Genomic DNA, 15,625 nt, shown 5'->3' with positions numbered 1-15,625 from the left:
AATTCTCACAAAACTGGATCCTTGGGAAAGCTAAAGGAAGCCATTTGTAAAGCATTTAGCATAGAGTGCTTTCCATGTAGATACGCTCAGTGAAGTGCTCTGTAAATGTTAGCTATGATATTTATTTTTAGGCTTTTGGGTTAAGCCTCTGTTCTTCTCTGGCCATTATTCATTCACAAGAGAAGTATTAGTCAGCTTCTGCTGCATGCTGGGAAAGGCCTCCAAATACTTAGGGTGAGTGTGTGAGACAAGATACAAGTGAATGAGGAATGATGAACATCAGTGAAGGGGCTTTAGCTACCCGTGTAGGAGTACTGTGGGAGAGCCAAACTCCCTCCTTCCCCTCTCTCTTAGCTATCATTGTCTGCAGGGGGATCCCCACAAGGCCTAAGAAATTCTCCTCTAGGGTTTCAGAGGTTGATCCCATCCCTACAAGGATGGGCAGAAGAAACCATCCCTAAAACATCTGGATCTTGGCTTCCCAGCCCCAGCTCAGGAGTGTACTAGCCTCTGGGCTTTAATGAGCTGCCCAGGGTTAGAAATAGGACTTGAGTGTGGCTGCCTGCAAACCCTGAAGATCTTATTAAAGAATCATCTCCCTTGTACTTTGGGCTAAAATGCTCTTTCCAAACGAGGATCAAAGCAAACTTGACAAACGTTCTCTCATTAATCTCCCCATCCCCCTGGGGTGGGAGCTGATTGGTAGCTGCTCTCACTGGCTCTCAAAGCAAGAAGCCAATATGACATTGATGGGCTTGTACGACTCAGGGAGAGTCCTCCCCACTAGTCGGTTGCAGAACACAGACCAGGACCCAGGCGTCCTTGGGGCACCCATGCCAAGCGTTACCTTACATTCTGCACCTGGTGCCCCTAGCACTGTCTTGGGAAGAAAGAGAACATCTCATTAGGCAAACAGACTGGCCTCTCTGGCCCTCGGGAGGCGGGAGAAGAGAGCTGTAAAGGTTATGCGTACTCCTTGCCAGTGCCCTTTTTAATTTCCTGCTTAGAATGTTAGGCTGCTCTGTGGCTCCTCCTCAGCTCCCCCCCCCCCCCAGCCTCAGGGACTGCTGGGGAGGCAGCCAGTGTAGACCTAAGCATGCTCTGTCTTTATGTTCCCACAGAGAAGCAGGTCTCCTGGGGGTGTGAGTGTAAAATGAGAAAAGGAAACTCTTGAGTGTTGGAAATGAGACAGAGTCCATATCTGCAAGTGCTTTTAAAACATATGATCTAGTCCTTTAAAAGGGGTTATAGTCATTATATTAAACATAAGGGACTATTAACGTCATGTGACCATCAGAGCATAATATATAATATCATTATCAGACAAGACAGCAGGCTCTGCGGTCAGACTGCCTGGGTTGGAACTGGTGCGCCATCACTCACTAGTATTGGAACCTTGGGCAAGTTGCTTAACCCTCTCTGTCTCAATTTTCTCACTGAAAAATGAGTGTAATAATACTATCTATCTTGTGAGGTTGCAGTGGAGATAGAGGGAGATGATGTGTGTGAGCTACTTTGAACAGACCGTGATAGAGTGGGCACTTCGCTAATATGTTTATTATGACAATCTGATTGCCGGGATGAAACTGAATTATACACACATAAAAGGATTATTGTTGGTTGGTATCTTTCCCTTGTTTGGTGCTGGGAAGAAGTTAAGGAGTTCATGAAGGAACAGGAGTTTCAAATCAGCTCACTTCTTCCTCATTCCTCAAGGAAACCCCAAGCTGTTGGCCAGAATACTCAGCAGAAGGTCCACTTTCCTTTGCTGAATGACCTTCATTGTGACTGATCAGCAGATATAACCTCTATAGGGAAAGCATTCCTCTGTTTATATCCCTCAGGAACAGCTCCTATTCCTTCACCCATGTTAATATGTCCCTAGAGCTGGCCTAAACTGACTTCTGCTCAAAGGACAAATAGACAGGCACAGAGATATGAAGGAATAGCATATGACTAGAGGCTGGAAGCCTCTGGAATTATTACTGGATTAACCCTGGGAAATCTGTTGTATTACCCTGTGCATCAACAGATTCAGGAGACACAGTGTAATCATTGCATCAAGTACCCATTCCTGCATCCCTCCCAGGCAGTGGAGGCTAGGCAACCAAATGAAAAAGAGCTGGAAATAGAAAGCAACTGTCATTATTTGCAAACTATATTATCATTTAATTGAAAGGCCTAAGAGAATCAATGGCAGTCTATTAGAACTAATAAGAACATTTGGCATTCTGGGCAGATTGCAGGTTATGCATCCAGATATTCAAAGCTTTCCTGTCTATATTCTGGCAAGATATGGTTTTGGAAATGCAATTTTAAAAGGTGTCTATTTACAATATAGCAATGACCTATATAATAACCTAATCAAGAGTGCGATATTCATGAGAGGAAAATTAGGAAATTTTACTGAAGATTATAAAGTTGTGAATGTGTGGAAAGAGACAGCAGGTCCTAGGTGGGAAGCTTCCGTATCAATAAGACACAAAGTCTTTTCAAACAAGTGGTGCACCAAGAAAGCAACGACAGTGGAGCGAAGCCCACGATAAGCTCATGACTCTAAAAATTTCTATTTGCATTTGAAATAGGTGGGAAAAAAGTTGTCTTCAATAAATGATCTTGAGATAATTGCTTGCCAGTTGGAAAAAAGATATTTTTAAGAACTTTACTATTCACAACAATTTTATCTCCATAAAGAACAAAATGTAAGAAAGGAAGGTATTGGGCAAGACTGTAAGAAAAAACGAGTTGCTTTGGAGAAGAAATGTCTTTTTTTTTTTTAATTGGATATATTTTACTTACATTTCAAATGTTATTCCCTTTTGGTTTCCCCCCCCATAAACCCCTATTTAATACCCCATACCCCTGCTTCTATGAAGGCGCCTTTCCCCACCCCCTCCTGCCTCCCTGCCCTGACATTCCCCTACACTGGGGAATCAAGCCTTGGCAGGTCCAAGGGCTTCTCTTCCCATTGATGCCCAACAAGGCCATCCTCTGCTACACGTGCATCTGGAGCCATGGGCCCCTCCATGTGTACTCTTTGGATAGTGGTTTAGTCCCTGGGAGCTCTGGTTGGTATTGTTCTTCTATAGGGTTGCAAAGTCCCCCCCCACCTTTTTTTTTTTTTTTTTTTTTTTTGAAACAGGATCTCTCACCATGTAGCCTTGGATGTCCTAGAACTTACTATGTAGACCAGGCTGGCCTCCAACTCACAGAGATTGACTAACCTGCCTCTGCCTCCCCATCCCAGCCACCCCCCCCCCCACAAAGTCATCTTAAACATGACATAGAAGTCATAAAAAATACCTGATCATGGTATACACCTGTAATTCCAGCATATGGGAAGTAGAGGCAGGAAGATAAAGAGCTCAGCTACATAGTTTAAAACAAACAAACAAACAGCCTGAGCTACTTGGGACCTTATCTCAAAAAATATATTATAAAATAAAAATCAGTACATAAAAGAAAAATAGCCACTGAAAATTGCTAACTATCAGTAGCCACACTTTTGCCTAAAATGTTTTGTTTATTTAGGTGGTTTTGATTTAGAGACTAGGTCTACCTAGGAGCCTTGGCTGTACTAGAACTCACAGAACTCTTCCTCTGCCTTGGAAGTGCTAGGATTAAAGCTGTCACCACCACACCCAGCCTAAACTATTCAATAAGTATGTAAATTTGGTGTCATTGTAGCTGTAATACTATCAGGGTTGTCTTTGAGGGAAAAGGACAGCATTCTCTTATGTATTTAGAACTGTATTTTCAGTCCTGGGGATCAAACCCAAGGCTTCAGTTGTGCTAGTGTAACTGTCCCATGAAGCTGCACTCCAACTTCAATTTATTTCTTTTATTTCCCTCTTGGAACTACCATGAAAGTCAGAGCTTCACACAAACTTGGTTCCAACTTTCCCTTTTTTTTTTTTTAATATTTATTTATTATATATAAGTACACTGTAGCTGTCATCAGAAGAGGGCATGATCTCATTACAGATGGTTGTGAACCACCATGTGGTTGCTGGGATTTGAACTCAGGACCTCTGGAAGAACAGTCAGTGCTGTTAACTGCTGAGCCATCTCTCTAGCCTCCTAGCTCCAACTTTCTTATTTACTTACTTATTTACCTGGGATGGGACCCTATTCTATATCCCAGGCAGGCCCTGAACTGGTAGTCTTCCTGCTTCATCTTTTTCTGTAACTGGGATTATATTTTTTCAAAATTAGGCTATCGCCAATAAAACTTCTTAAAAAGTCAAATAGCACAGCAAATGCCTGTGAATAACTAATAAAGTTACAAAAAAGTCCAGTGAGAGAGTCTTGATACTAAATTTAAAGTGTGTTTTAACAATAGGAAAAGTATGGTAGGAGTATGAGTATAGGCAAATTGTTTATTACATTTTATTTCTCATGAGGGGGCCATGCCACACACACACACAAAGCGTATGTTGGGTCAGATAAAAACGTGCAGGAGTCCTGGGCATTGAACTTAGGTCATTAGGCTTGGCAGCAAGCACCTTTACCTGCTGGGCCACCTCACTGGCCCTATAACCAAATGGCTTAGTGGAAAATATAGGAAGTCCAGTAAAAGACTTTTAGAAACAAAGCTATTTGAATATGACAAATGCTATTTCAAGTGAGAAAGATGTGTATTAGTAATTGATTCTGGTACTGATGTCTTGCTCTCTGGAGGACAAAGTAGAGTAAAGGTTGGCTACTAGGAAGAAGGGAGAAAGGACCTTCAATACTGAAGCATACTCTTGAGTTGGTGTGGTCTTTGTCTCTGCACAGGCGTTGCCATGGTGATGGCTGTGGAAGACAGCATGGTTCGGGTGGTCGTGCGGGTGAGGCCCCCCACCCCTAAGGAGCTGGAGAGTCAGCGGCAGCCTGTGATTCAGGTGGTAGATGAACGGATGCTGGTGTTTGACCCTGAGGAGCGTGATGTGGGATTTCATGGTCTAAAATGGAGTGGTTCCCACAATGGCCCCAAGAAAAAGGGCAAAGACCTGACATTTGTCTTTGACCGGGTCTTCAGTGAGGTGGCCACTCAGCAGGAAGTGTTCCAGCACACTACACAGAAAATCCTTGACAGCTTTCTCCAGGGCTACAACTGCTCAGGTGAGAACTCTGCTGGATAGCTTCTGGCTTGCTTCTCTGTTTCTTTCTGAGAAAAGAGTTTCATTTATCTTCTGATCGCTCTGCTTTTGGGGTGGGGTCCATTCATTCACTTGACCATGCAAGGCATTCTACTGGGTCCTAGTCTACAATAGCCAATCAGTTTGACACCAAGTCTGAACTCTGAATGATTACAACACTCTAGAGGGAGGAAACACTGATCATAAAATTGTGTGTGTGTGTGTGTGTGTGTGTGTGCGTGTGCGTGTGTGCACGTGTGCATGTGTGCATGCAGAGACTGTGGACCTGCATCAGAAGACAACTGTATCCTAGAGAAGGAAGGGATAGTTCTCAACTCCAGTGCAGATCCTACTGACCAGAAATCTGCAGGCTAAACTTGAGCGCTGAGGGGTACCAAGGACTGAAGCCTTGGGACTGTGGTCATAGGCAACAGGGAGAAGTGACTTGGGAAGGTCGAGCTTAGTGGAAGTGTGTTCAGACAGATCTAGGGAAGGAAGATTTGGCCCTGCTGCCACCCTGTTCCGCATTCTGTCCTTTATAGTGTTTGCCTATGGAGCCACTGGGGCTGGGAAGACACACACTATGCTGGGAAGGGAGGGAGAGCCTGGCATCATGTACCTGACCACCATGGAACTGTACAGGCGTCTTGAAGCCCGCCAGGAAGAAAAGCAATTTGAGGTGCTCATCAGTTACTTGGAGGTAAGGCTGCTTCCACTCTGGCCCACAACATACTTCATTCTCAGAATACCTGCAGAGGGGCGGGGTGGGGGTGGGAAGAGGCTCCAGGGAACACACCAGTGAGAGACCACATGAAAAAGGAACCTGTCCTTCCTGCTCTTGTCATTTCATATCGTCGGCACAGTACCACTTTAGGGTTGATGGCTGAACATCAGTTTTACTGAGTCTGGCCCTCCTCACCCCAGTGTATGCTCTCTGTGTTGCTGTCCTAGGGAGGATGATCTTCCTCAGGTGTCTTCCTCTCTTTTTCCTAAGGTGTATAATGAGCAGATCCGTGACCTCCTGGAACCCAAAGGACCCCTTACCATCCGTGAGGACCCTGATAAGGGTGTTGTGATACCTGGACTTTCTTTCCACCAGGTATTCACTGGGCCTCAGGTGTGGCCACCCACTCCACTGATCTCTGGGTTTCCCTCAAATGTAGTTTGGAAATCTCCTGGATACTGTGGAGGTGATTGGGGGCAGGGAGTGGCAGTGGTGGTGACAGTGATGGTGGTAGAGTGTGACAGGCACTGAAGAACAGCCTTCTTGCCAGGAGAAAAGCCCTGGTGGTAAGACACAACCCTTCCCTGGGTGTCTTTTCTGTAGCCAGCCTCAGCCGAGCAGCTACTCGAGATGTTGACCAGAGGCAACTGCAGCCGCACACAGCACCCCACAGATGCCAACGCCACATCTTCCCGCTCTCATGCCATTTTCCAGGTGAGCAGCAGCATGTGCTCAGCCTAAAGCTGAGGGGTCTGATGTCTACACCCCTCACCCCTACCCTCTGCTCCCCAGATCTTTGTGAAGCAGCAGGACCGGGTTCCAGGACTGACCCAGACCCTTCAAGTAGCCAAGATGAGCTTGATAGACCTGGCTGGCTCGGAGAGGGCATCCAACACCCATGCCAAAGGAGAGCGTCTGCGGGAGGGAGCCAACATCAACCGCTCTCTGTTAGCTCTCATTAATGTCCTCAATGCCCTGGCCGATGCAAAGGTACCACAGAGCTTGCCCAGCACCCCAAGAGGAGAAGATGAGCACCTGAGCCCAGTGGTCCTTCCAGGGCAGGGCAACCTAACCCAGCTATGTGCTTATTGCCATCAGGGTCGAAAGTCTCATGTGCCCTACCGAGACAGCAAACTGACCCGCCTGCTCAAGGACTCCATCGGGGGCAACTGCCGCACTGTGATGATTGCTGCTGTCAGTCCTTCCAGCCTGACCTATGAGGATACTTATAACACCCTCAAATACGCTGACCGTGCCAAGGAGATCAGACTCACGGTGCGAACCAGTGGGGAGGGAGCCCCCAACCTGAGAGGAGGTGGGGAAAGTGGCCTGTACCCACGAATGTCTTTGTCAGTATTATTCTGTCCTGAGGAAGATTCCGGCTAGACTGGGGTGGGATGGTCCAGACTTGCTACAGGCAGCAAAGCCCTATGTTCAAAACAGTGGCATAGGTACCGATATGCACTGACGGCTCCAAAGGCAGAGGAATTCTGGTCTACCCTGCCTGTCTCTACAGTGAGCTCCACTCACCTGGAGCTGCTACAGAGCAGCCCTCTGCTTGGCTAGAGTGTTAGAGTCAGAATCAGAGCTCAGGCTGCACATAATCCTCTGCCCTTTGGTTTGTTCCCAGGCACATTACTGACTTTGGAGAGGGATTCTCAGTAACATGAGTGGGCTTCCCTATCCCTATCATGGGGCTAGCTGTTATTTGTTTGAATAAACCAATCTCTTCTGTGTCCTCATTTCAGCTGAAGAGCAACGTGATCAGCCTGGACCATCACATTAGTCAGTATCCTATCATCTGCCAGCAGCTCCGGGCTGAGGTGAGGCACCCTCTGGGAACCAGACTTGGGGCAGGGAGCAAAACACAGAAGTTTGGAGTCCTGCTGGGGTTCTGTACCTACTCCTGGCCTTTGTGGACACCTGGGGCTCTGTAGACTGGGCTTCTGTTTCAGGTGGCTTACCTGAGGGAGAAGGTTCGGAAGTATGAGACTGAGGCCCAGTCCCTGCAGCAGCACTCGCCACAGCCCCCCAAACTGAGCATGCCGCAGAGGTGAGTTCGGCTGCTCTTTCCTGCCCCATCCTTCAAGTCACCTCCAGAAGGAATATTTGCCTATGTTCCAACACCTAAAACAAAGGTTTCCTCACCAGGACCCAGCAACTAAGTTACCTAGATGGAAAACTAACATCCCAGCCCAAATAAATATTTGTCTCCTCATCAGGAGAAGATCAGCATAGGGGTTGGGTCTCATTGTCTTAACTTGTACGTCTCTGCCAGCTCCTATTCCCAGTGCCTACCCATTTGTCACATGTTGCAGATGGATTCTGCCACCCATATACCAAAAAATTCTGCCTCCATATTTACTCCTCCAAAATAACCTCTCAAAAGTAATTTCTTCCTTAGCCTTTCTAGCTCCTCATTACAGCCTGGGCACTCCAGCCAGTCTTATACCCCAGAGTTCCATGAAAGACATGAAGCTCTTCAGGAGGAGAGCCTGGGGACAGGTGCCCAGGGACAAGAAATTGTGGAAGAAAATGCTTCAGAGCAGGAGCAGTTCCCCCAGGACAAACAGGTAGGACTGGGGGGATCGAGGGTGGGGGTGGAAAGGGGTGTGAAACCTGGGCCTTAAAAAGACTTGGGCTGGTGGGATATTAGGAAGGCAATTCCCTTTTCTCTGCCCACATGCATGTCTTGAATCTGTCAGGTTCTTAATGTGCTTGAAAGTGGCTGGGAGGAAGGAGGGAAGGATTTTAATTTATTTCTGAACATATGTTTATTTAGTGTGTTGTTGTGTGTCCACATAGTGCATATGTCTTCAGACACACTAGAAGAGGGCCCATTACAGATGGTTGTGAGCCACCATGTGGTTGCTGGGAATTGAACTCAGGACCTCTGGAAGAGCAGTCAGTGCTCTTAACCGCTGAGCCATCTCTCCAGCCCCTGTGCATATGTATAACTCAGGATGATTTGTGAGAGTTGAGTCTTCCTTCTATCAGGATTGAACCCAGGTCTTTGGGCTTAGTGACAGGTCCCTTGGTCTTCTGAGTCGTGTCAGCATTACAGGAGAAAAATGTTAGGAGATCATCCTAGCTACTCCATTAATGCCTTCTCCTCCTTTAGCTTCCAACCCAGATGCCAGAACCGAACCTGCCAGGATCCCCTAGTCCAGCTGTGCAGGCAGAGCCAGGCATGAGCCCACACTTGCCACAGAAACTGGATGTGGACAACCCTAAACAGTAGGTGTCTGATCTCCAATGAGTCCAAGGTGGGAAGTGACAGGTCAGCCTCCTGGGGTGACAGCTGATGTTCAGAATGTCATGAAAGTTCTGGTGCTTAGCTAACAGTCGAGTCTCTTCTTTTTTTTTCCTTTCCTTTTCCTTTTCCTTTTCCGTTTCCTTTTCCTTTCCTTTTCCTTTTCCTTTTCCCTTTCCTTTCTTTTCTTTTGGCTTTTGGAGACAGGGTTTCTCTGTGTAGCCCTGGCTGTCCTCGAACTTGCTCTGTAGAGCAGGCTGGCCTCAAACTCAGAGATCCTCTTGCCTCTGCCTCTGGAGTGCTGGGATTAAAGGCGTGCACCACTACCACATTACCTGCTTTAACTCCCCTTTCATCATCTTTACCCCATGCTGTTTTCTAGCCATCAGACAGGCATGGAAAGCAAACAATACCACCCCACCCCCACCTTCATCCTCACTCCACTCACCAAATCTTACCAACCCCAAGACAGGCAGCAAGTTCTAGGGCAGGCTGCAGGGGCTGGCAGCTGGCTTTCCAGTCTATGGGCAGACCTGCCATCCACAGCCAGGAAGAGACAGCCCCACATGGAAGAGGGTAACTGGGAGTCAGTTTCCTATACATCCTTAACGACAGATTGTGGCTACTTTCCCCAGAAGTAAATAAGAACCTCCACCCCAAGCCAAAGAAGAAAAGATTTGGATCATTTCTCTGGGTCACATAGGGGATTTTCTCTGGTTTTCCCATGCCCCCCAGTGCACATGTCCCCAGCCACTTATCACTGCTGCTGCCAGCCCCACTCTCCCCTCCCCAACATGGTTCACACTAGGCAGTATATTTAAAGCTTCTGGACAGAAGGGCCTGCTTAATCTTATTTCTTGTTGGGGGAGTGTCTGTTCCCGACTCAGCAAAAATGCTGCGGCCTGAATAATCAAAGGCTCGTTATCTGTTTCAGGCTGCCAGCTCTCTGGACCCTGAGGAGCCAGGGGTACATGGGTGGGATGTCCCATTGGCCTCCCAACCACAGGCTCCTATGGATGACTCGGTGTCTTGCTTCTGGTATCCCCCATTATAAAGAGAAAGGCCACTCGGTCACCATTTTGGCTCTGCCTGTGGCTTTGTGGCCTCTGACAAGTTACTTCCATCTAGGCTCTGATTTGAAAATCACAGCTCTTATGCCTCTAAGTTCTTTGAGATGGAAAACTAATAAAACATGACACAGGGTCCCCAAGAATCAGTTATTACAGGCTGTCATAGTAGTTTTGCATTTGGAAAATCTCTAACCAGATAAATTTCACTCTGAGTTGATTAGAATTTGGGCCATCAGGACATTGAATAGATGTGAGATACTTTTCAGTTTTTTTCAAGATTTTTTTAATTTTTAGTTGTAAAAATGTTTTTTTTAATCTTGTTTGTTTGCTCTGTTTTTGTTGTTTTGAGACAGGAGTATCTTAACATAGCCCTAGCTGTCTGGAACTCACTATGTAGACTCCGCTGGCCTCAACTCACAGAGGTCCACCTGCCTCTGTCTCCCATGCTATGATTAAAGGTGTCACATGAAATCTTAATGCTGAGATCTAATACACAAGACAGACAAAACAGTTGTTCTAGCTTATGTGTGCTTGAAACCTAATTTGAAAGCTCATGTATACAAAGGGAAGCTGTGCCCTTTATCCAGGGCACAGTGGAGCCCGTAAGACCCGGGTCATCTGATATCTAGGCTGGTATATATTTCTCCCAATATCCACTCTTTCTAAAGAGTTCAAATCTTCCTCATAAATAGTGGCTCAAAAAGATACAGAGTTTTTGCTGTGTCCTCCTTAATTAATGTCCTGCCTGCTTTCACAAAGGCCTTGAGGCTGCTTTTCCAAATGAGTTTGTGTTTCTTGAGCACATGCTGACCAAGGGCAGTGAAGGGGTCCAGAGAGTCCAGACAGGTGGTTACCTGAGGATAAATCATTTGCCGTGAATAGTCCTTGCCAAGGTAATTGTGTTTATTCTTTTATCACAGGCATGCCTTAGAGGAAGGAATTTTTCTTTATGAGAATCTAAATTTACAATATCAATAATCACATTACCCTCAGAATTTCCTTTAAATAGTCCCCCGTGCATGTGAAATGTGTGTTGGTTTTCATGCACTTTTTCAGGATCCCTGCCATTTGCTAGAAAACACATCTCTAAATACATCTTTAAGGGTCTTAGAGCCACAGTCAACATAGCCCATCTTATTTAATCTCCCCATATTCCAAAACAGCAGATACAATTTTACAGAAATAATAGTTTAGTGTGATGGGGATTCTTTAAATATCCTGCATGTAAAGTAAGTTACTTAGGCTGGATATGAGGGCACATGCCTTTAGTCCTAGAACTCAGAAGGCTAGACATCGAATCTCTGAGTTTCAGACCAACCAAAGTTATATGGGGAAACCAACTCAGCCAACAATAAAGCCAGATGTGGTGGCACACACCTTTATTCCCAGCACTCAGGAAATAGAGGCAGGCAGATAGATCTCTGAGTTCAAGGCCAACCTGGTCTACAGAGCTAGTTCCAGGACAGCTAGAACTACACAGAGAAACATTGTCTTAAAAAAACAAACAATAAATTAGTAATAAACCCTTAGTTAATATTTTCAGCAGCCCTATGAGGTGATTGCACTTGTTACCACCTGTTTCAAAGTTAACCTGTGAGTTAAGATCCTGCCACTGGGACATGTTGAGCTAGGATTTGAGGAGGACTGACTGGATCTGGTTCTGAACTGTTATCTTACCCTTTAGGTAAATGAACATCAGTCACAGCACTGAGCTGGGAGTGGTGCACACATCTGTGACCCTAGCGTTTGGGAGGTGGAGACCAGAGGGTAATATAGTTCAACCTCAACCTGAGCTATATAGCATGTTTAAGGCCAGTCTGGGCCACAAGAGACCAAAAGACTACAGCGTTATAAAGTGGCAGAGCTGAGGAGGAATTCAAACCTCCCAAGACCAAGGTCACTTGGCACCTTTTTCCTATTTCCCAGGTCACTGTCTTTGCTGTGGGGCATGTATGATAGGTGACACCTCCCACTGCCTGTAGGGGTGTTGGCCTTCATTAAGGGTATGCTAGAGTAAGACTCATGGCCAGGAGGAGGGTGAAGCAGGTAATGTAGTCTGGGACCAGGCAGAGGAGCCCAACTGCCCTCAGTCATATTTAGAGCGATGGGACAGTGTGCAACACAAAACACCTGCCTGGTCAGCCTCAGTCTAAGTTATATGTAAACTCTCTGTCTTCTGTTCCAGGTTGGCCCTCCAGGTGCTGCGCGTAGCCCAGCGACAGTACTCCCGGCTGCAGGCAGCCAACCTCCTGACTCCTGACATGATCTCAGAATTTGAGACCGTGCAGCAGCTAGTGCTCTCGAAAAGCATTGAGCAGGGAGCTGAGAGCCCCAGGTCTCCTGGTGTGGCCAGGGGGGACCTGCTAGCTCAAGAGCTGTGTTCAGAGTCTGGTGAGTGTCACCTATTAGTACAGCCTCTAAAGCCCATCTGTAGCCACAGTGGACTGGAACCTCACTTGCTGGGTTATGCTGGGGTGGGAGACTGGAGCCTAACTAAGGTTTTTCTATGGACAAATGGGCCAAAGAGAACCGAGGGGCTAAGGGCTCTTTGTGCCTCTGTTGTCCGCCCCCATATTTTCTGCTGTATCCCCCCTCTTTCTCTCTGTCCAGCCCCAGTCTTGACTCAGCATGTTCCTTCTCTCTGACCAGAATCTTCAAGGTACTGTGGTCCAGTAACCCGGACCATGGCAAAGCAACTGAATGGTGTCACACACACTCTGGGGATCCCACTTGCACCTGACTGCACCTTGGATAAGACATTCCAAAAGCCTACCAAGGAGAAAAAAAGGAAACTGAACCCCGAAGAACCAGGCATCCTACCAGCCCCAAATCTGGAGATGAAGCGCCAGCGCCAGTCCTTCCTTCCCTGCCTAAGGAGGGGCTCTCTACCTAAGGCCCAGCCGGCCTCTGAGCCCAGAACTCCCAGAGGAGAAAGGGCCTCTTCCCCCTCTCCCTCCTCCCGAGTCTGCCCAGCCACAGTCATTAAAAGCCGGGCACCCCTGGGCCCTTCTGCCTTACAGAACTGTTCCACTCCTCTGGTCCTACCCTCTCGTGACCTCAACACCACCTTCAATGTCTCTGAGGAGTCCCCCTCCAAACCCAGCTTCCATGAACTTGTTACCTGGGAGGACGTTTCCCCGGAGCTGAACAACACAGAACAGCCCTTCCTTCCCAGGTGAGTCTCCAGGCATCTCCCATGTCTGCCAGAAGGTGGAAGGTAGCCTGACTCTTGGAGCAGAGACATTTGCCATCTGTCTTCTCTTTCTTGGTCAGTTGTCGGCCTTGTGCCCAGGCCCAGGAAAGCAGAGTATGCAGTTGTAAGACAACATGTACCTGCCTTATTCCTCCAACTCTGTGCTGGTTTGTGGCGTGCTCATGAGTAGCTAATGGGACCTTGACTTAGGACGGGTCATGAGGGAACCAAGAACTAACAGACCCAGCCCTATCTATTCTTATGCTCTGTTTTGGTTCCATGACCTGTTCTGAGTTTGTATTCCACAGACAGATAGCTATTTCATCTACTGGTACTCCAGGTTTTTCTCTATCCCAGTGTCTAGAATAAGAAATAGCATAGTGGCACATACCTTTAATTTCACCACTTGGGAGGCAGAGGCAGGCAGATCTCTGTGAGTTCAAGGCCAGCCTGGGTTATATAATGAGCTCCAGGATAGCCAGGGGTACACAGTTTTTTGTTTCAAAAAACCCAAAGTGGTCAAGGCAGGACACTAGGGAAGGAAAACTTTATTTAGTATTTTCTAGTCTGAAGACAGCTGTTACCTTTGTCCTCTAACTACACGGTGGGGGAAGGGAACAGCTATCTGCTCAGGCCTGAACAAGTGGCAGAGTGACCCGGACATGTAAGGCAGAGGCCGTCAGATCCTCAGCCCATGCCCCCTGAGTCAGTCGGCTCACAGTAACAGGCTCAGAGCTGGGCAGGTGGAAGGGTGAAATTGCTTGAACTCCAGCTCCCAGGACACACAAGAAACTGACATCTGGATGTTCTCCTAGAACAGGGCTGTCACTCAGCTGTCAGCCCAGGCTAAGAGAGGCAGGGAGAGAGACCACCTTTTAGCAGAAAGAAGCCTCAGGTCATTTGGCCCAACCTTCCTGCCTGCGAGCTCGAGGCAGCTGGAGAGAGGAGACTGGTCGGTGGCATTTCTGGTTTCCTCCTGACCTGTCTCTCCCGCCCCCACAGTGTGCCTGTCCTCATGCTCAGCACAAAGGGCCACAAGCCTTCTCTTCCTACAACCACTGCCAGCAAGAAGAGGCGCGCTGTGAGGTGAGGCTGGTGGCAGGGAGAAAGCTCCAACTAGAGCAGTGGGCACTGACTGAGCACAGGTCCCCACCGGTTTTCACCTCGGAGAAAGCAGCTAAGAGATGTGGGCAGGACCAACACCGAGTTCTCTGGCTGGAGTCTGGTGTTTATCACGGGATTTTCCCAGAGATGATGTGGGCTTTAGCCCCCTATCCATGGGAGAGTCATTGTTCATTGGTTAAATGCTGATTGGAAACTTTGCCTCCACCTCCTTGACTGTTTCTCACAAGTCTAGTCCTCCTTGTGCCTCCCATTCTCACATGGTTTTGAAAACTGCTGTTTAGCTTCTGCCCTCGAGGCTTAGTACCTAGCTAACCCCTTTCAACACACGCCTGGGTTCAGAACATGCCTGTGATCTTCTCACCTTGTCTCCGACTTTCCTCCTTCAGGCCCTTAGTCTCCCGAGGCCGCAGCTGCATTGCTCGCCTCCCAAGTAGCACTTTGAAGAAGCCGGACAGACCCTTCACAGTCCCAGGTAACGAGCTGAGGACAGGTATGGCTGGACAGAGGTGGCAGATGAAAATGGGGTAAGGGGCAGGGTGTATGGGGACCCCTGTAGAAGGAGTGCCTGGATTATTTTCAAGCCTTTCAGGGACCCTCATGAGGGAAGAGGGGGACAGAATGAGGTAAGAGCTGTGGAACAGAGTGTCACTTTGTCTTTTTGTACCTCTCTCTATCTAACTGGCTTGCAGATCCACCCTTGAGCCCCCACTGCCTTGATGACCAGAAGACTCAAAAGGGACTGATTGGGGTGACAGAATATTGTTAAATGGGCGTCCTGACCACGAGGGACTCCTGGCATCCACGCTTATTCTGATCTGCCAGAAGCCTTTTCTTGTCCTTGGAGCTGCCAATGCCAAGAGTCCCTGACCTGCCTTCCTCACCTTGGAGCAAGCAATTAACACCACCATGCCTTAATTCTACTAACGCCCCTCCCAAACCACTCATCTATGTGCCTTCTTTATTAATCTTGGCCACACGCAGCTTCTTGGTATATACATATTTCTTTGTGCGTGTTAACCGTGTGGATATATTAAAGGATCCTGTTGGGCTTTCTCATTCCCAAAGCCTTCATGCAAGCAAGGAGCTCTTGGGCTCTGTTCCTTACCCTTCAGCTTCATGTGTGACAACAGGGCTCTG

The 15,625-nt window shown here is 47.6% G+C and overlaps 1 protein-coding gene across 1 annotated transcript; it reads left to right on the top strand.

Moving 5' to 3' along the window:
- Nucleotides 1-4,787: 4,787 nt before the first annotated feature.
- Nucleotides 4,788-15,254, top strand: KIF18B (kinesin family member 18B; the record flags this gene model as incomplete). Its single annotated transcript, XM_080922458.1, has 15 exons — nt 4,788-5,106; nt 5,666-5,823; nt 6,118-6,222; nt 6,451-6,561; nt 6,640-6,837; nt 6,946-7,122; nt 7,596-7,670; nt 7,803-7,900; nt 8,252-8,420; nt 8,969-9,084; nt 12,356-12,561; nt 12,820-13,345; nt 14,366-14,449; nt 14,875-14,960; nt 15,178-15,254. The coding sequence occupies 15 exons, from the start codon at nt 4,788-4,790 to the stop codon at nt 15,252-15,254; spliced, it is 2,505 nt and encodes an 834-aa protein (XP_080778584.1).
- Nucleotides 15,255-15,625: the final 371 nt, after the last annotated feature.

Source organism: Micromys minutus (assembly GCF_963924665.1).
Source record: "Micromys minutus genome assembly, chromosome: 10".
In the NCBI taxonomy this organism is placed as follows: Eukaryota; Metazoa; Chordata; class Mammalia; order Rodentia; family Muridae; genus Micromys; species Micromys minutus.
The sequence above is the reverse complement of the archived record's forward strand: the minus strand, read 5'-3'. Positions and strand labels throughout refer to the sequence as shown.